This window comes from Pseudorasbora parva, chromosome 3, assembly GCF_024679245.1.
Source record: "Pseudorasbora parva isolate DD20220531a chromosome 3, ASM2467924v1, whole genome shotgun sequence".
In the NCBI taxonomy this organism is placed as follows: Eukaryota; Metazoa; Chordata; class Actinopteri; order Cypriniformes; family Gobionidae; genus Pseudorasbora; species Pseudorasbora parva.
Genome location: NC_090174.1, coordinates 22,641,956 through 22,663,989, shown reverse-complemented (window position 1 = coordinate 22,663,989; position 22,034 = coordinate 22,641,956). Strand labels below are relative to the sequence as shown.

The 22,034-nt window shown below is 36.7% G+C and overlaps 1 protein-coding gene across 2 annotated transcripts in view; it reads right to left on the bottom strand.

The window, feature by feature from the left end:
* Positions 1 to 601: 601 nt before the first annotated feature.
* Positions 602 to 22,034, bottom strand: part of serinc5 (serine incorporator 5) — a 29,577-nt gene continuing 8,144 nt past the window's right edge. The window contains exons 3-12 of one of the 2 annotated variants that reach the window (XM_067438162.1): positions 19,036 to 19,214; positions 18,011 to 18,093; positions 15,844 to 15,937; positions 7,358 to 7,569; positions 5,734 to 5,826; positions 5,397 to 5,523; positions 4,031 to 4,100; positions 3,910 to 3,946; positions 3,562 to 3,703; positions 602 to 2,713 (exon numbers count right to left, since the gene is read on the bottom strand). In XM_067438162.1, coding sequence (XP_067294263.1) covers positions 2,569 to 2,713; positions 3,562 to 3,703; positions 3,910 to 3,946; positions 4,031 to 4,100; positions 5,397 to 5,523; positions 5,734 to 5,826; positions 7,358 to 7,569; positions 15,844 to 15,937; positions 18,011 to 18,093; positions 19,036 to 19,214 — 1,182 coding nt within the window. In that variant the 3' untranslated portion in view covers positions 602 to 2,568. Of the gene's footprint in view, positions 2,714 to 3,561; positions 3,707 to 3,909; positions 3,947 to 4,030; positions 4,101 to 5,396; positions 5,524 to 5,733; positions 5,827 to 7,357; positions 7,570 to 15,843; positions 15,938 to 18,010; positions 18,094 to 19,035; positions 19,215 to 22,034 lie in introns of both variants that reach the window. The other variant, XM_067438161.1, reaches the window with a different exon arrangement.

Genomic DNA, 22,034 nt, shown 5'->3' with positions numbered 1-22,034 from the left:
ATACTGCGCTCAAACTTGGCGCCATCTACGCCTTTGAATAGGCGCCAATTTTTTGAATAGGGCCCTCTAGTGGACAGAAAGTTGCATAGTGCACCTTTAAAGGAAGTGTATGTAAGATTGTGGCCAAAACTGGTAGTGCAATCACTTTCAAGAGTGGTGTATCCCCCTCTCCCCCTCCCCTTGACTCCAGGTTGCCAGATATGCTGCAGGATCAGCAGGAACGTTTGTAGCTGCAGCTGTGGTAACTAGAGCAGATCTGGCAACCCGGATGCCGACACACTACTGACTTCGTGATTGATCGATAGGTGGAGGGCGGAGCTTCAGGCCAAAACACATGTCAACATCAATATCAGTTGAGGGCTGCAACAACTTTTAAATGACAATATCCTGGCCGGACTAATGTTGTCAGTGATAGAAGTATTTGAAATGAACATGATTTATTACTGCCTAGTGACATATCAGGGCCATTTTATGATTAATTGAAATACATTTCTTACATAGTTCCTTTGAATTAGATTTTATTTTATCCACCTGCAAATGACACATTTCTGCTTTTCATATATGAAAACATCAAATAAAGTGACAGACTACAGTATTTTATTAATTTGTCTTTTTATTGAAAGACCTGGAAATACCAATAAAAACACTAAAAAGAATATTGGTTTGATCCTAAGTAACAACAGTTTGACCCTTTATAAAATATTGAAATGATGAGGAAAAGTAAATAATAATAAAAATCAAGGCATATAAATGAGGAAAAGAGTTGTTTTTAAACTTACTGTACATATTTTTGGATTATAATGTCTTCATGCAAAATTAGTGAGGACAGCACAAAGCGCAGGATTACTTTTGTTTGCAATACTATGAGTACATCTAGTGGTCATCTTTACAAAAGACTATTTACATAAAGCACATATTGCAATTAAATGTCACGTTTATGTTCAGCATATTTGTAAATAAAAGAAAGCATAATGTTTAATCCAGACAAACACTTGTTAAACCAAATACTGAGCACCAAATTATTCACAGGTTACATAAATGTATATTCTTATAGCTTGATGCAGATGTAACATGTAGTGTTTAAGGCAATCATTTTCTCGATTTACTCAACTTACAAAAACATCATCAGACAGATTTCTTTAGGGCATTTGAGAGAAGTTATTCAGAAAGCGAGAGACTCAGACATCTTGAAGAGATTTTGGTTTGTCTGTTTGGTCAAAACATTTAGGGCAGCTACACTGCTACACAGGAAATAACCATAAAATGTCAAATAATTCCAGTTCTAGATTGTATTTCCTTCATCGACGGCAACGCTAACCACTTTTTTCCTACCAGGGCGCATCAGGAATGCTACAGTACGTCTAATATGGGCAGCTCCTGTATCTATGTAAACCAAACTCCACAATCAATAAACACAAACATGCACTTATAGCAACAAAAACCTCTGAAAGATTAAATACAATAGCTGTACAGAGCTGTAACAATGCTTTATAAGTACAAAATATGGCATAAACGTGTTCTTTGACAAATGGCATGCTTGTTAGCCTAGTGCATGAGCTGAGATAGAATATTATAGGACATCCATGGTCTAAAAGCACCATTTAAAAGGTAACAAAAATGGGAAAGAACAATTTATAGATTCAATGTTGTTGTGGGCCATGCATATAACAATCTGCGTGGCAGTTTAGGTTTTTGGTGCATAATCTTGTGGCCTTGGCTTTCCCTGTCCATTTCAAATCATCGTACGAACCTTTACTGGGAATGGCAGTCACATGCTTTACTTAGGTATGGTATGATTCACAGGAAATACCATATGCTAAAAATGTAGCATTCATCACTACCTGAGATTGAAGATGAAACCGAAAGATAGGAAACTAGGAATGTTGCAGACTTATTTGGAAACATGGGTGCGGTTTTAAAATGAAGCTATGAGGGTGTTTTAATAAACACAGTAACAAGACGTCTCATATGAGTAAATCTATTTACATACATATACAGGAGTAACCTTGCACAGTCATTTCTCAGCTGGTTTGTTCCCACGAGTGCAAACATCTGATAGACTGCGTAGTCTTGTGGTCTTGCAAGGCAGCAGTGTCCTACCTAATCAGGTGAGATATTTTTCTATTAAATAAATAGATACATTTACTCAAATGAAAAGTCTTGTAACCTTAGTAAAAAATACTACACAAAATTACATAAAAAAAAATCACCTCAAAAACACAGACAAGCTCTTGAATGAAAATCACAGATGGGTTTTGGATTTGCATAGAATTCTTCAGCTACCAAAAGAAAAGCGTAACAAGCAAGACACTTACAGGTGATGTGTGAGCCTGAGCAATGCTTTGTTTTTACACCTTCATGTTATGAGGTAAACAAGAGCCCTACACCAGCGTGGGAGCAACCATAACATGATTTCTGTAACAAATCTCAATGGAAATGAATTTAAAACAAAACATAAGCAGCCTTTGAGCCTTAAAAAAAAGGAATTCACTAACTTTCTCTCTCTCACACACACACACAGTAGTTGTAAATGGACAGTGGTGATACTGGATCATGGGTGAAGGGTGTCTAGGCTTGGAATCTCTTTGGGAAGAGCATGGGAACCACCAGGGTCCACATGTACAAGAATAAACAGACCCAACATGACACCATCTTGATCCAGAACACTGACCAGCTCCCCTCCAGCAGCCTCTCGATCTTTGCGTTGTCATAACTGCAAAAAGAGAAGATCGTATAAATATTAATAATGCACTGTGACCTCTGACCTTCTGGCTTTAACCCTCATGTGCTGCATACTGGGGTTTAATTAGGTCAAAGGAATTTGATGGTAAAATAACTTTGAAGGTAAATAATACTGTAGTAATACAATTAGGTAAGACTTTATTTTAAGGTGGCATTGTTACAGTGTAATTATATATTTGAGTACTGAGTAATATTGATTAGCTACATGTACTTACTATAGGATTAGGGTTTGGTTGAGGGTTAGCTGCATGTAATTATGCATAATTCACTGTTATTACTATCGTAAGTACATGTAAAATATGTAAGAAGGACACTAAAATAAAGGGTTACCCAAAATTATAATTAAAATGAAGGTTACATTTTATTTTAAGGTGATGTAGTAACTTAAATAAGTACTGAGTAATATTCTCTATATGTACTATAGAGTTACAGTTAAGGTTTGGTTTAAGGTTAGTTGCTTGTAAAAATGTATCATTGACTGTAATTACTATAGTAAGTACTATGTAGTAAGTACCATGTAGTAACATGTAATTACGTCAGCTTAAAATAGTTTTCCAAATGCCCTAGTTTTTAACTATTTTATACAACAAGATCTATGATGATTTTAAATAGTACAATTTAAACTCAAAAATATTGAAGTTTGTATTGAGTTACCACTTAAAAACAATTCAACCCACTGAACATAATTCACTTCCTAATTATTCAACTTTCTTTGAGGAGTAGAAACCGTCCTTACTAAAAATAACTCAAGATAGGCAAATGACACAGCTGGTCTGAAAAATTTAGAGATAAAAAAAAAAAATTATATAATATACTTACTGAAACCAGTTGGTGACAGTCATCATGACGTAGAGGGAGCCGAGAAAGAAAACAAAATGGAAGTACCAGTAGCTGTAGATTGTGCCATCTCTCTCATCATACTTCACACTCTGCCCTCCTGCAGTCTTCTCATCATCATAGTCTTCTGGAAAAATATAGATTTATATATATATAAAATACCTGTTTTATGAACCCTGTAGTACTACTTCTAAACCACCTGGAGGCTCCATCTACCCTTTTCATCTGTGTAAACCATCCAAATGAATATATCGAAAATAGGTTATTTTTAAAATCTTCCAAGTGATGTCCTAAAATACTCAGAGGTGTTGGTTGAAAAAAGCATCTTGCCTGTATCATCAGCACAGCAGAAGCAGCAGCGTGCTCTCTGAAAAAAAGAGAGAAGGCATGATTGATGATTTAGTTTGATGTAATGTATAAACGCAGCAGACAGGACTCAGCAAATGTTCACCTCGTTTTCAGGCATATCGTTCCTGTACACCTGCAAGGCTGCTGTACTCCTCTTGGTGGTGGAGATCAAACTGGAGGGAAAGAGTATTTTTATGTCAACTCAAATGGCATCAGACACATGGGGGCAGTGTTCTTTTGTAACCGTCAAATGTAAAAGCAGAACATTCCCTAGACTAGAACTCATCCAGACAGAACCCGATCATTTTTCTGCTTTAAAGCTTTGTTTGCCTCACGAAAACTGGAAATATGGCAAAAACATTTTAACTGGAGACACACGATGAATCACTGTGCTGATAACTAACACGTATCGCTGTGAATCATGGCTTTGGTGGAGAGGAGTGGCTCTAAAGAGAGAGCTTCAGCAGACATGTCTGCAGTTAATGAGAAACACATGTGAGTTCACGTCTTTGACAGTATGAGAGCTTCTAATCTTCACTCCCTTCCTGCCAGACTACCTGCTTTTAAATCTAAATGAATATGGCCAGATAATTATGTGTTTTTGGTCCTCCAGGGATCGTTTTTGGGATCACCCATTTAAATAACATGTTAAGGGGATTTGCATCCAGGCTAAGAACATCTGGTCTTATTTAAAGGGACAGTTACATACATACAACATGCTGTAAAATATGCATCTTAATGTCTTTCAAAACTGTATTATATTTTTCTTCAGCGGAACACAAGAGATGGCCTGATTATGAAAGAACAAGATTTTGGAATCTTTTTTTTTTTTTTTTTGAGTTTACGGTCAAGGGGGAAGATTCCCAGGAAATTACTTTTTCTATTACTACTGCTACTCCTTTTTTTCAGACAAAATTTGGCAAGAATTGGCTTAATTTATATAGAACATTTAGGAGTTCCCATCATGGGATAATTTTATGCATTTAGTTCATTCATTAATTCATAAATCATCTTTGATTAAATGTTATGAATAAACAGCTTGTAAACATACTTTCTGTTAAACATGAAAGCATTATGCAATCCTTTTAGGCATTTCTTCTTATATAGAACCTTTTTGGCATAAAGGGTTCTTAAAGTGGTCAAAAGAATATTTCAACATGGAATATGCAGAGCAAGTCAGACTAAGGGTGTTCAGGTCAAAGATCATGTATATCTATATACATCACATGACCAAAGAATCTAGACTTCCCCAACGGTTTAGCTTAGGTCATTACAAACCAAGACTTGAGTGACACAGGTTTCAGTTTTTAAATAACACAGTAAAACCCCTAGTTTGGACAGATCTCTATTTTTGTTTCACAAAAGAATGAAAATCACATTTGTCTCAAAAACACAGGCAAAATATAAATGTTTGAGTGAATTATTGCTTTGAGATGAAACACAGAAAACAAAATTGACATTGCTCATACCAAGAGTACAGAATGCAGCCGAACAGTATGACCGTTCCGATGCCCGTCACTATGTTCGTGTCGTTCTTCAGTCCCGATTTAAAAGGAAGAACGCAGACAGTGACATTCTCACCGTTTTCCTCCACCGCTGAAAGAGACAGAGCACACAACTGATTTTAATAAGGGTGTGGGAAATAACTGTCTGAGAATGGTGATTGAAATACATTTATTGGAGCAACTGCAGCCTATGTTTGCTGCTCTGTCTGCACACAAACTGTAAGACACCACAGACCACAGAGACACACCCAGGACAGACTGAGAGACTGTGTTTAAGTGTGAACCTGAGCGACACACTCACTTTCAATGGGTTTGCTGGCGAGCGCTGAGAAAGTGAGGTACATGACGTAGACGGTGATGATTGCGGGCTGCAGCAGACCTGAGGTGGGCTGGACTGTTTGGAGAATCAAGCAAAACATCAGATTTATTGGTAAATAGCAGAACATACATACAGATTTGGCTGTTTGAGGGCTTTTTCATACATCATGCTCTATGTACACTACCTCCCGTCCAAAGGTTAGGGTTGGTAAGATTTTGTAATGTTTTGAAAGGTTAATATGTTCACCAAGACTGCATTTATTTGATCAAAAACACTGTGAAAACAGCTGTTTTCTGTTTACATATATATAAAATTATTTATTTCTGTGACGGTAAAGCTGAATTTTCAGCATCATTACTCATACATTTCTTCAGAAATATATCTTAAATGCTGATTTGATGCTCAAGAAACATTTCTTATTATTATCAATGTTGAAAACAGTTGTACTGCTTCCTGTTTTTGTGGAAATACATCCTTGCTGAGTCAAAGTATTAATTAAAAAAATAAAATAATTGATAGTAGAGATTGTTTCATATACATAGGATATAAGGGCCAATATTATACATTTAATTGTTCATGCTCTTTTCCCCTATCTTTACATTTAGATCACCTTCACTCACTTAAACTTAATATTTAACAACACTAATAATTTAATGACACTCTTACATGTAATCTTTATAAAAAATCTCAATATATGAATATCCAATAGCCTATACTCTCAATTATCATACTGTACATTATAATGCTGTGATGTCTAAACTTGGTTAACATGGAGCTGAGCTCTGCAAACTCCATCCACAGGAATTTGTCTGTGGTAACTGACAAATACCAACTTTAAACACTATTTTACTGAAAGGTTGAGCATTGAAACTTTTAGTTTAAAATTAACATTTAAATAATAATACATCAGTCCTTCTTCTAAAACGTGTTTTATTTTGGTAAGTGCTTAAGTTTACACCTGACGGGATGGTTTTCGTGGGAAATTGTGTACATGCATCACTCACCAGTGCGAGTCTCATCATATCTATAAATAGAGAAAAGATGCTCCAGCTAATGTGACGTGTGTATTGTGAGGAGGTGGCATAGGTTAGCTGTCACAACAAGCGAGAAAGGTTGACATGGAGCATGATACATCTCAAACATCAAACAGAGGAGACTCTTTGGCAAAAATAATGTGACAGAGCTCGTAATAAAACAAGAATCAACATTAACTTCATTTTCCGGAGACAGTGATAACTGAGTGATTTGAAATGTTGTAAAAGCAATGCTTTCCCATCTAAACCTGTTATATCTCTTCAGCCTAGAAGTGAATGTTTTATGAGCAGTAGGATAACCATATTCATCTGCACAGTCACACACAGCTGAAGCGGAAGTAATATAGTTTACCTTTTAAATTACTTAAATTACTTAAGTTTAAATTACTACAAGTTTCACCTTTAACTTTGGTCTGTTTAGTTGGAATCCATGATTATTGATTGTATAAAACTCTCAGGCATGGGAAAAGCTCCAGGCACTATGAATAAACTTGTTTGCCTGACATCAAACAAACATCTGCTTGTTAGTACAAAAGTAGGTCACTGAAGTCCAAGCATCTTGGTAAACTTACAGGTCTGAATGCAGGGTGAGATGGCCAGCAGGGACACGATGAAGCACAGGCCACAATTGACTCCCAAGAAGATCTTGTTGAGGAAGCAAGCCTCTGCGTGCGTGTAGAACCTGATCATAAACACCATGGCTCCCACCGCCACGGAGAACAGCACCAGTGTGACAAAAGCTAGCGCTGCATACCACATTTTATTATATTTGGCTCCTGAGCTCCTGTGGAGGGACACAGTGGAGACGGTTCAAAGGAATGCTCTGGGTACAATACAACTTCAGCTTTTGTGACACGATGAAAAATAAAACATAATAATAATAACAGCAATAACTGAAAAATTGCAGTTAAACTTTTTAAGGTGTCCTTGTTACAGTGTATTTACATATTTATGCACCGAGTAAAATTAATTAACAACATACACTTATTATAGGGTTAGAGTTAAGAATAGGGTTAGGTTTATGGTAAGTAGCATGTAATATTTTATGCATAATTTAATATTACTATAGTGAGTATGTGTAACATATGAAACCAGGAATCTGTAAAATAAAGTGTTACCAAAACTGCAATTATGATAAAGTACCTAAAATGGAGGTACAAATAAACATTATAAATAATGTTATTTATATAATGTTGTTTATTTGGAGGTATACCATTATACATATTGAAAGTCTCAAACATAAAGAACATTCAATGTTGAAAACAGATGTACTGCTTAATCTTTTTGAGGAAACTGATACATATTTAAGTATTCTTTGATGAATAGAAAGTTAATAAATAAAAAGGTTTTGTAACAATATAAATGTCATTACTGTCACTTTATTTAATACATTCTTAAAATGATACTGTGTATAAATCAACATGAATCAACATTATTAAATGCAGTAAAAGCATTTATTTTTTCAAAAAGTAAAAGTAATATTGTAAAATATTATTACAATTTAGAAACAGTTTTTGATGTTTTTAAGTAATTTTTTCCTGTGATCGCAAAGCTGAATTTTCAGCAACCATTGCTTCACTCTTCAGTGCCACATGACATTTTTGTAACTTTTATACTTTATACAATGAACTTCTGTTCTTTACTGTCACTATTGATAAATTTGATGTTTCCTTGCTGAATAAAAATATGAATTACTTACTAAAATCTTACTGAACCCTACATAGATTGTTACTAAGTATCTTAAACAAAAAATTATTGCCCCATGGGTGTACCAGGCTGAGACTAAGGTAGGAGTGACCAGTGACTAAATAGAGATCCTGAAGTTCTCCTTAATGGTCAGTAACTCTTGTGTTCCTCAGTGTTAGACCAAGATAAGACTATCACTTAAATTCATTCATCAACCGTAAGTCACTTTGGATAAAGAGACACTGTTAAATGACAAGTTGTTCTCAGTGGTAGATTGCTTTTATCATAAATGGACCATATCAACGCATGATAATAACCATGACTGAGCGAGCAGTGAAAAGACGTGAATGCGTGGGGTGAGGGAATGTTTCAGTAATGCACATGAGAAGTGCTGACAGCAGTGACTTCCATCTGCTGGGCAGCCCTTCTGTGTCTGCATATCTATGAGGAAATATTGTATTTGTTTCATATTTCTACAGCCTAAACTTAAACTAAAAAAACAGATTTTTTTCTGTTTTCTGAATTTACACAGCCCAAAACAAAAATTTTTTTGGTAATGATGAGAATAATGGTGATGAAATATTATTTTATTACTAATAGTACACACTTCAGGGTCAGTTCGATTAAAAAAAAAGATATTAATACTTTATTCACCAAAGAAACATGAAATTTATCAAAAGTAAAGACAAATATAGCTGCAAGCAGCCATTACCGGGGCCAAGTGCAACAGAAGCAAACAAAGAAGCTAACAAAAAACACATAAAAATGACTGACACATGACTTTGATTGGATTTTACTACCCCTTACTATCAATATTTTGAGATTTGGGCATTGGCGTATAGCTATCGACCTATGTTTCCGATTTTCTGACGCTGGTTTCGTCTCGATTGGACTAGCGGTTTCAAAGATATCAGCTAATGTTTTATAAGCACTTAATTAACGCGCTGCACAAACAATACATTGAAACCTCACAAATTTGGTATCGTTGGACTCAGCAAGGATTCAGGAGACAAAAAAAGTTACTCACATCAAAATATGTCAACCACACCCAAATGTTATAAGCGTTTGAAAATAAGATTTATCCACTAGGTGGCGCTGTTTTGAAACTTCTCAGGCTACTTCAGGGCATCGTGGTGATGACCCATACCAAGTTTCGTAACGATCCGTTCATGCATTCGTAAAATACAGCATTTTAGCACATTATTCAAAATGGCCGACGGCCAAAATGGCTGACATCGTAAAAACTGATATCATTCGACTCGACATGGTGCCCTGAATCTATTGAGACCAATTTTATGATTTTATGACATGATTTTTTGGATAAACGGTTCAGAAGTTATAAGCCAAAATAGCCATTTTTGCTATCTCCGGACCAGTTGGTGGCGCTGCGCCGAAACGCTGCATGTTGCCTCAAGTCAAGCTTACGATGACGCGTACCAAGTTTGGTTTGAATATGATAAAGTGTTGCGGAGATATAGCCTTTAGTGTGTTTTTGCAAGCGCTACTTAAAATTAGTTTGCACGTTTATCGAAAACGATTTGACGAATCAACTTGAATTCCAAAAAAAATTTGACAGCATGGTCAGAAGATGATCTGGTTCAATTTTCGTGTAAATCGGAGCAACGGCCTAGGAGGAGTTTGAAAAAGTTGATTTTCGGGTGATAAAAAATGGCGGGAATTTACATAACGGAAAATTATGTCATAGGGTGCAATCGGATCGGCTTGAGCCAAGGAATCAGAGCAAAGAATAATTTTGTTTCTAGCCCTTATGGTTCAAAAGTTATTAGCATAAACATGAGTGAAATTTTGGACAGTTGGTGGCGCTAGAAGGAATGGTTTAGAGACTCCAAATTTGGTGTGGTTACTATTGGTACTGACCTCTATCAGTGTACCAAATTTCATAACTTTCCTGCATGCGGTTCTATGGGCTGCCTTAGACTCAAAAGCGGAAGAAGAAGAAGAAGAAGCGGAAGAAGAATAACAATAAGAAGAACGCTAACGATTTCAAGAGGGGCTCCGCACCTTCAGTGCTTGGCCCCTAATTATAATATTGCATATTTTATAAAAATACTATTCTTTTAAACATTCTATGTAATAATGTATCCCTTATAATCATAGATTCAATGATTGTATTTCTTATTTATTTTTTTATAAAATAAGAAGCATGTGCAGTAAAACTTTCCCTAAATGTTTCAGCATTTCTACATACTGTATTTGTTTCTTACATATACACTAATCAGGCATAACATTATGATCACTGACAGGAGAAGTGCAGTAAAACTTTCCCTAAATGTTTCAGCATTTCTACATACTGTATTTGTTTCTTACATATACACTAATCAGGCATAACATTATGATCACTGACAGGAGAAGTAAATAATACTGATTATCTCTTCATTACAGCACCTGTTAGTTGGTGGGATATACTAGGCAGCAAACAAACATTTTGTTCTCAAATTTGATGTGTTAGAAGCAGGAAAATGGGCAAGCTTAAGGATTTGAGTGAGTTTGACAAGTGCAAAATTGTGATGGCTAGACGACTGGGTCAGAGCATTTCTAAAACTACCCTTGTGGGGTGTTTTAGGTTGGCAGTTGTCACTATCTATCAAAAGTGGTACAAGAAACAGTGGTGAACCAGCAACAGAGTCTTGGGTGGCCAAGGATCATTGATGCATGTGGGGAGTAAAGGCTTGCCCCTGTGGTCCGATCAAACAGACGAGCTACTGTAGATCAAATTGCTCAAGAAGTTAACACTGGTTCTGATAGAAAGGCTTCCGAATACACAGAGCATTGCAGTTTGTTGTGTCTGACCAGTCAGGGTGCTCATGATGATCCCTGTCCACCGCCGAAAGCCCCAACAGTGGGCACGTGAGCTTCAGAACTGGAATACGGAGCAATGAAAGAAGGTGGCCTGGTCTGATGAATCACGTTTTTACACCACGTTGATCGCTGGGAACTAGGATTGCTCATATTGACAGCTTAACCGTTAACCGATAGTAAGAATTTCTACCGGTTAACACTATCAGTAAAACGGTTTAAAGGTTTTTTTGTTTTTTGTTTGCTGCATGGTTAAAAAAAACTGTATTTGTTAACTCACGGGGCACGCCGATACATGCGACCACACAGACATATTTTGCAAAATGAAGGAATGGGAAAGAAGAAGCCTACTGTGTGGGACTATTTCAGCAGAAAGGGTGACGAAGTTATGTGCAAAATTAGCTACGCGGTATTACAATACAGCAGTAGTACAAGCTCCTGACTGGTGGAGGAAAGCAAATGAAAGGCGCTTCCTGAGGCTGGCCACTCTAGCGAGGCGTCTCTGTATTCCCGGGCACCAGGCATGCCATCGGAAGCCTTTAATACTTTTCGTAGTGTGTTTTTGGTCACATTTACTAAAGTAAACATTGTCACGTATATGTTCTTTTCACCGCTGTTAGTTTATAGAAAAATTACTCCGAGTAGCCCTCTCTGTCGTTTCAAAGAACAGCACAACTGTGGACGGGTCGAGTACACTTCCCCAAACAGACGAGATGTGCACGCAGTCAGCAGATCCGCAGAGCCTCAAGGCTCGCGCTGCGGAGATAGACGAAAGTAAACAAGGCTTTCTTCCACAGGTCTAACTGTCAAGGACTGAGCACAGGCTGTGCTCCAGACTAACACACATCACTTAGACATGTAACTTTTTAACAATTAAAAAACAGTCAATGTGTGGATTGAGGTAAGCCTGCTATTTTTATTTGACTAAAAACTATTCCGGTTGTTCTAACATTAAGCTTCAAACGGATTCAGTGTATTTTCGTTTTTTCATCTCAATTTGGTAATTATTTTATTTTAATTTGATTTTAATGCTTTTTATTTAAATGATTTTATTGTTTTTCTCTGTCTGTTTTTCATAAACAAGTTACATATGAAGGAGGAAATAATGGTGTTTGAGACTAACTGTATGTGATGTCCATGTACTGAACTCTTGTTAATAAACTATGCCATGTTTAATTCAATTTTTCATTCTAGGGCACCTTTAAATGATTTTAGCATGATTTTTTAAATTATTACATACTCTAGTCTATACTCACCTAAAGAATTGTTAGGAACACTATACTAATTCTGTGTATGAACCCCTTTCGCCTTCAGAACTGCCTTAAATCTACGTGGCATTGATTCAACAAGGTGCTGAAAGCATTCTTTAGAAATGGTGGCCCAAATTGATAGGATAGCATCTTGCAGTTGATGGAGATTTGTGGGATGCACATCCAGGGCACGAAGCTCCCGTTCCACCACATCCCAAAGATGCACTATTGGGTTGAGATCTGGTGATCTGGTGTGGGGGCCATTTTAGTACAGTGAACTCATTGTCATGCTCAAGAAACCAATTTGAAATGATTTGAGCTTTGCGACATGGTGCATTATCCTGCTGGAAGTAGCCATCAGGGGATGGGTACATGGTGGTCATAAAGGGATAGACATGGTCAGAAACAATGCTCAGGTAGGCTGTGGCATTTAAGCGTTGCCCAATTGGCACTAAGGGGCCTAAAGTGTGCCAAGAAAACATCCCCCACACCATTACACCACCACCACCACCACCAGCCTGCACAGTGGTAACAAGGCATGATGGATCCATGTTCTCATTCTGTTTACGCCAAATTCTGACTCTACCATCTGAATGTCTCATCAGACCAGGCGACATTTTTCCAGTATTCAACTGTCCAATTTTGGTAAGCTTGTGCAGATTTTAGCCTCTTTTTCCTATTGGTAGTGGAGATGGGTGGTACCCGTCTTCTGCTGTTGTAGCCCATCCGCAGGGCCGGCGTTTGCTATAGGCGAGCTAGGCGGTTGCCTAGGGCGACAATTGTGTTAGGGGCGCGAGCGCGCTCTAGTGCCACCCATTACTACCCATTGAATCGGAACAAGCGAAATACAACATAATGTTCATTAAACATGATCATCATAGGGCGCCCCCTCAGCCACACGTTTTATTACTAATCAACCTGATTATTAGATTGAATTGATGGTGATTATTGATTATTAGTTCAGGCGTAAGGTCAGGCAAGTGCTCATCTTGCGCGTTCATCAAAAATGAGGCGTCTAAACCCCGCGGATGCACAGGGGCGGAAAAAGAGAAAAAAAGAAAGGAAAAAAATCGAAAGAGAGCCCAGTATAGAGGATAGTCTTCTTATCTCAGCCAATAAGTTGTCAAACAAAATAAAATTACTTAGTATCAATCTTATCAACTAATATTTATTGTCTAAATATTATTAATATTGTCACTAAGCTATCACTTGCTAGTTTTCTACATAATTACTATACGTATTGCAAACATAACTTCACTGACAATAATCTACAATGACCTACATGGATGTCATTTAAATATCAAAAGTCCAGTTCGTTATGAATATGGATAACGTATGCATGTTATTTATGAAAAGTACAAACGCTCTCTACGTGGGCGTCGGAAGAAAATAAATACGGCCTCTCGTTTTTTTTTGTTTTTTTTTTACTGGAGCAGCCTAATGAAAGATGCCATATTATTTACATTAAACACAAATATGCTGTGTTCACCTAATTCTTTACAGAGGCTGTAGTGTAGTGGTAAGACGCATGGCATCAAGATTTGATGCAGATCGATCAGAGGTTCGATCCTGCCTTTTGCCACACTCGCTCTATTCCCTTTTCCCATCACATATCAAATTGGAAAGGCATATATTTTTAATTAAAAGTGAGAAAATGTTTGAAAAGTGGAAATAAAGCGTCGAACGTGTTTAATAGTAAGTGCTTCTCGGTTAGGGGTAGGCCTAGGAAAACAGACATGTGCTGAATTAGAATAGAGACGATAAAAGTGAGTGGAGTGGGGAGGGGAGGGGTGGGGGGCGCAAAACTCCATCTCGCCTAGGGCAACCAAAGAGCTAGAGCCGGCCCTGCCCATCCGCCTCAAGTTTGTGCGTGTTGTGGCTTCACAAATGCTTTGCTGCATACCTCGGTTATAATGAGTGGTTATTTCAGTCAAAGTTGCTCTTCTATCAGCTTGAATCAGTTGGCCCATTCTCCATTGACCTCTAGCATCAACAAGGCATTTTTGCCCCAGGACTGCCGCATACTGGATGTTTTTCCCTTTTCACACCATTCTTTGTAAACCCTAGAAATGGTTGTGCGTGAAAATCCCAGTAACTGAGCAGATTGTGAAATACTCAGATCGGCCTGCCTGGCGCCAACAAACGTGCCATGCTCAAAATTGCTTAAATCACCTTTCTTTCCCATTCTGACATTCAGTTTGGGGTTCAGGAGATTGTCTTGACCAGGACCACACCCCTAAATGCATTGAAGCAACTGCCATGTGATTAGTTGACTAGATAATTGCATTAATAAAACATTTAACAGGTGTTCCTAATAATCCTTTAGGTGAGTGTGTATAAACCTATATATTGTATATAAACCAAACCTATATTAAAGTTTTTTCAGAAGTTTTCAGAAAGAAAGAAAAAAATATTATAAAATATATGGTAATTTTTTTAAATCTGCATTTCAAATCATCAAAACTGTCCCCTAAGGGAGGTTTTGTCCAATGTAAGTTAGTTTGTGGGACATATTTGATGTAACAGTATCAGATGTTTCTTCCCTTTTGTGCTGAGGTTTCCATTTGTTGAGCAGAGAGGAAACTATGATGTGTGTTGAGCTCAGCCATGAGTTTCCTGTCAACAGACTGGAGAGCAGCCAAGAACGTCTTACTTATTCTCTTTCTCCTCCCAATAATGTAAATAGCAAGCCATACTCTACAGCCACAACACACATTATTTATGAACACACCCAGAGAGAGCTCTGCTAAAAAAAAAAAACCTCCCTCTGTAACAAAATTCTCTTGTTCTTAGAATGAAAATAAAACTCTTACTGGTATGAAACCTGCTCTGCTTGTTGTTGAAACTGGAGGTTTGGGGAGTGAATCAGCTCGCCAAATGCCCCAACCATTCATGTGTTTCACACTTTGTCCTCCACCTAAATAAGTGACTAAAATAAGAAGTGAGTGCAGTAAAACTTGGTAAAAAAAAAAAAAAAACCTTCCCCTCAATCTTTCAACCTGGTGTTAAAAAGTCCCCATTTGCTATAGCAGCACAATGTTAGGACCACCCTGGCTGGCAACTAACTATGCAACCTATCTGACAGTGGAAATGAAATGCCGCCAGATTACACTATAGTCTCCATTCCCAGACCTAATGATTTCCAGTTGCGGGGGTTCAAATTACATACCAAAGAAACATTTGGATATGATGATGGAAAGTACTGGAGAAGTTCTTCATGAGCCTAATAAGTTTTCCACTTGGTGAATGAAAAGAGCAAATAAAGGAAAAACAGACAGCTATTTGGACACTAAACTTCAGCTCACCAGTTTTGATTCCATCTGTGGGCAAACTGAACGAGAAGCATCAACTGGATGATGAGGAAGAGAAAACCTCCAGCGGCCCCGACATAACGCCAGACTGAGAGAGAGAGAGAAAAAGAGAGAGAGAGATGAGTCAAAGGTCTTTCCCTCTGGTTGATACTGTATGACAAAACAAACATTGCTTTCTGCTAAGAGCCAGAAACTTACACATTAGGAAGCACGAATCATTTCATGAGACACAAAAGAGCGATCATTTTTAGGACTTAGCTAATATACAGTGAAAGCATAAATTTTTTTCTTGCACACTGACCTTTGGGGTTACAAGTAACCAGGGATGGAAATTAACTTTTTTGTTTCCACAGTGGCCGGTGGATTTCAAAATCTACCAGCCACTCAATATTTTTACCAGCCACTTTCTTGCTTTTAACCAACAATGTGTAACTGCATGTGAAAATTAATACTTGATAATTGATTAAGTTCTACAATACTTAAGCAGTTTATTTAATCTCAAGTCTCAATGAAATACTGACATTTTCTCTTTCACACAAACCATGAACTGATATACATTTCATTAAATGAGTAGGGCTCTGTGCGCTCTTTTTTTTTTGTTACCTGAATGTGGCATTTGGATGATTCGTGGTCTTTTAATGCTTCTAGTTATAGGCTTTTAGTCCCAACAATGAAACTATTCGTTTTCACATCTTCTGAAGCTTACTGATGACATACCGAGCATAACATTGTCAGTAGGGATGCACTAAAATCAAAATTCTTAGCCGAAACCGAAAAAGAGGAAACCAAGTCCGAAAACTGAAACACCGAAAGAAATTATGACAATTATTAGTACCATTGCATTTATGGCTAATGCTATGATTGTGTAAGTTTACTAAAAATCAAGGCATTGCAATTGCATAAATTAATATTAAGGTTTCAAATAATAAATCAATTACAAATTATGCAAATATATATTTAGCACATTGCGACAATGCACAGTATAAAATAAAATTAAAACTAAAAAATGTAATTGACTCACTCGTGTGTACATTAAATAATAATGTAAAGGCCTACTGGCCTGCAGAAAGGTACAGAAATTGAATAAAGTAATCCAATGTTATAATAACTGCATATTTAACTGTTTAAATTAAAGATTAATCCTTAATAAACTTACAAAAGCTGTTCAATCAAGAGCAGTGAGTGATGTCTATCTTTTGTTTGACATTAAACAGAGCAGTAAAGGCTACTGCCGCTTTAAGACCTTGTGCAGGGATGCTCGTCTTTCTCAACTGTATACAGTTCTCTTAAGGCATATTCAGACTGTCTGCTTGGATACTCATCAAGATGGACATGTTGACATACTTCTTGTGTGAGTTTGTCCGTTTAAGCGCAAGACTTGAAAGAGAACTCAATATTAGCGCTCTGTGAGACGAGTTGTCATTCGCATCTTCTGACTCTACATGCGGGTGATGGCGGCGAAAATGACTGGTTATATTCGAACATACGGCAGCACTCGCATACATTACACAAAGTTTACAAAGAGGTGAAACAGTATGCTTTATGTAACCGCCACCGTGGTAGGTAGGTGAAGCGAGTTTACTAGCCACAACTCAAAATCACCCGCATTTGGCTGGTGCTAATTTTCATCCCTGCAAGTAACGTATGCTATGCAATAATTTAATATAATGGTTTATAATAAATATACTGCATTAAAATGTTGTTTTTAAATATAACATATAAGGTAAAAAGTAAATCTATGAAACTCATTCAGTGATATGATATTAGCATCTGTGCCGTCTGATTACAATACTATGGGTACTGCCTCCGTATGTTTAGGATTTGAGATACACTTCTTAATACCACTAAAAGGATAACATCTATTCTATTCCTCTAAATATTTCTGTAGTCATGAGTTCATTGATACATGTAGCGGAAGACTCTGTTTGAGTTACTAGAGTTTATGAACCACAAACAGATGCTCACTGTAGATCAAACTGTTGCTCTTGGACATTCAACAGTAGATATCTCAACACTACTGCAGGCTCAAAGTAGAAATAATAAAACTTTCCAGGAACGACTCGATTCCTTTCAGTAAAATGTTTCAATCAAATTTAACGAGACTCTTTAGGGTGCACCGAAACAATAGCAGCAAATGTTATGAAAAGAGAACATATGAAACCTTCTAGAAACTTGTCTTGATTTGGGAGAAAGAATCCTCCAGCACAGCAGCCCAGCAAAGCCACAAACTTAAAGAACCAGAACCTACAAAGAAACAGGAGAAATGGTTGATTTAAGACATAATATGTTGAATAAAGGGAAAATATTTATGAGGGTTTTCAAAATTGTTTTGGGAACAACAGTAAGTGCGATAGCATTAAGAAAGCAGATCTAAAACGGATATACTTGTACTAAAGTTAAAAATATATTATTACGATTATCAAAATAATACTAATAATTCAAAAGAACGGTTAATAATTCAGTATCAGTACATTCATTTTTCACAATAAACAACTTTTTACACTCTAAAATCCAGAACCCCGTTTAGAGATAAACTGCTGTTCAAAATGTTGGGGCCAGTAAGATTTTTTATTTTAACATAAATGACATTGATGAGAAAAATACAAATTTTACTTCCTAAAGTATGTCTTTCTGGGATTTTGATTCCTTTCCATCTACTATATCATCATCTAGTATACAATTTCCTGTTTACCCTTGTTAGTATGTCATCATAGGGTGGTTTCAGGAAGATCTAAATTAGGTTTTTATTAAAGGATTTGGGCCTGTTTTTTTCTAAACGCTTGCATGAATGTGCTGAGCAGGATGGAGCTGTATAAAACACTGAGTTCAGCCATATACTTCCTCACTCTGCATTTGCATACAACACAAAGATCTGATTATTGCAACATGAATTGCTCTCATGTGGGGCTAAACCATCCTATTCATAGGGGTAAAGCTCGTCTCCAAGCGTCATTTCCTCTGGTCAGAGTTTTAAATTATTACCTCTATTCAGGGCTTTGGATGTGGGTGAATAATGGAGCATTAGGAGTGGAGTACAGATGGAGGCATAAGGCCAAACAATACACGTTGGGTCCCTATAGTTCCTGTGAACCTGGGCTGAGAGGGGCCATGGAGCAAAGCAGAGAAGGAACAAGCACTGTTTCCAGTGTAAATACCACTTCAAAAGTGTTTGGGTGGACCCCTTACCCGTTGTGAACAGCTGCCCGGCATCCTGTGCTGGTTCGCACACGAATGGTGAACACAGAGAAGAAGAAGAAAAAGCAGGCCATGCCGAAACAGACTTTATACACGGCTGAATAGCCCACTAGGGTACTGCAGTTCTCCCCCGCATTGAGCTGATGACACATTTCTGTGTAGAATGGAATCTGAGAAAAGCACAAAACAATAGAGGAATAAAATTACATTTTGAGTTACAGAATAGATGCAGTCGCCTCAGGGCAAGGCTTAAGTTAAACAGAATCCGATCTGTGTGTACACACCCATTCATGCTGGCTGTGGAAAGTTCAGCTTATATACACACCCTAAATAGTAAACAACGAAATAACATTGCTTTCCATACAAGACTGGTTATGTTTTAAATCTTTGAGTACTTATTTACTTAGTTAATCCTTTACACATTTTTTACTTACATTTTTTTAAACGAAATGTATACTTTAAGCAAGGATGCATTCAATGAATTAAAAGTGGTAGAAAAACATTTATAATGCTACAAAAGATTTATATTTCAAATAAATATTTCAAACTTAGTATTGAAAGAATCATGAAAACAATTACCAGTTTAAGCATTACATCACAGGATTTTTTTTTTAAAACATATATTTAAAAAAAATATACGCAAGTGTATTAAAAGTGGGGTAAGTCTTATTTCAAAATCGTTTTAGAAAAAAGACGGGCCAAGTGGAATAACAAACTTGTAGCCAATCAGCAGGTAAGGGGCGTGTCTACTATTGATGGTGAGAAGAGTGCTTGCTCTCGCTATGCACGTCATTATTCAAAACACAGTCACACATGACGGACATTAGCCGACAACTAGCCTAATATATGCTGCTTGACTATGCTTGTGTGTCATGTTCGCTTGTTAGTCCATATGTGATCGTATCATGTCTCACTTCAGCGATGATAAAGACCCGTTCATTTCCAAACCATATGGAGCATCTAAACCTCCTCACTGTGTGCTTCAAGCATCAGCTCACACAATGTCTCCGACAAGTAAGATACTATACTCCTAATATATGTTGAGGCGGAGCTATCAAAACAGGGGCGAGACCCTTTTCGGGGTAGGGGCGTGTTTGTTTTGGTGATTTGAAATATCAACAACGGTTACCAGATAGTACTTACCCCACCTTTAATATGTTCTCACACACACACACACACACACACACACACACACACACACACACACACACACACACACACACACACACACACACACACACACACACACACACACACACACACACAATAAATATGATAATACACACACGTATATTTTTTCAAATATATATATTTAAAAAAATCCTGTGATGGTAAAGCTGAAACTGGTAATTGTTTTCACGATTTTTTTTTAATCGTATATCTTTTTAAATATATATTTAAAAAATAGTCAATCTGTTTTCAATATTGATAATAAGAAGAAATGTTATTATGCAAATCTGCATATTAGAATAAATTTTTAAACATGTGACACTAAATACATGAGAAATGCCTGCTGAAAATTCATCCTTACCATCACAGGAATAAATTACATTTTATGATACATTAAAATAGAAAACGGTTATTTTACACGGTATAATTACTGTTATTATTTACTGTATTTTGATCAAATAAAGGCAGCTTTATTGAACATTAGAGACTGCTTTCAAACTAAATGTAAAAATATTTTATTTTACCGACCCTAAATGTTTGAACGGTAGAGTATAAACAGCCACACACACTAAATAAATGTCTTGAAAATGTTACTTTTCCTACAGTATTTCTTTCTGGGATTTTGACTCCTTGCCATCTAGTATAAAATTCCCTGTTTACCCTGGTTAGTATGTAATCATAGGGTGCTTTGAGGAAGATCTAAATGAGGTTTTTATTAAGGGATTTGAGCCTGTTTTCAAAAATACAGGTAAAACATTAATATTGTATATATATATATATATATATATATATATATATATATATATATATATATATATATATATATTTCACAATATTAATGTTTTACCTGTATTTTTGATTAAATAAAGGCAGCCTTGGTGAGCAAAACAGACTTCACAATTTTTTTTTTTTTTTTTTACAAATTTCCTAATTAAAAAAAAATCCTATTTATTATAATATTCAAATTCATACTCCAAGAACTGAAAACTATATATTACTATTGTACATGTCCAATGTGGAATTACCATGGTTTGTCTGTAAGTGTATTAACTTGTACAGTTCACAGATCAGCTAAGAAGTCGGTCAGATTCAAACCCGTATTTATGGTTCTCTTTTATGGTTTTCAAGAGAACGCTGGCACAAACTACAGGGCACTGGTCAATTCTTAAAATACATTTATGTTCCCAACAGTCTACAATTTGTAGACCTGCTATAATGCTGGGAGGCACTGCTATTATTATAACATGGACCATCATATAATATAAGGTTGTTAAGGTGTTCCTGTCAGCAATGAACCATTTACTATCCCATTTGCTCTGTCCGTGTGTTGTAACCACGAAAGACCACCAGGAGGGGATTTTATGTGCTCTTATATTTGAAACTACTATTTGTGAAAAAGCTTCAACAGCTGTAAATCTTTGTGTCTTGGCACCTCAGTGGCAGTTCTTTTGTGCCTCACTGAGAGGCAGTGTTTTTTATACTTGCACTGGTCTTTTTTAGTGTCTGGGTTTTTATACTCATGACATTTACCCAGTAAGCACTCATTGTGGTGCTGAGAACAAAAAGAGAGCTTGAGCTCATGTTACACACCCAGCCTGTAAGTGCATTTCAATAGCTTTCAGTTACCTTTTTAGAATAGTTATAGAAAAATCTACATACAGAAAGAATTATGCTGTTTTAGATACTATGATGAATCATTGATACTCAGTCTTGCATTCCTTTCATGCTTTGAAGCAGAAGCGTCATGTAGCTCTCCTTTGTGTTTGTTTGAGTAACATGGGCTAGCTGCCTGCAAATAAACCCTTGATCCCTCTATTGAC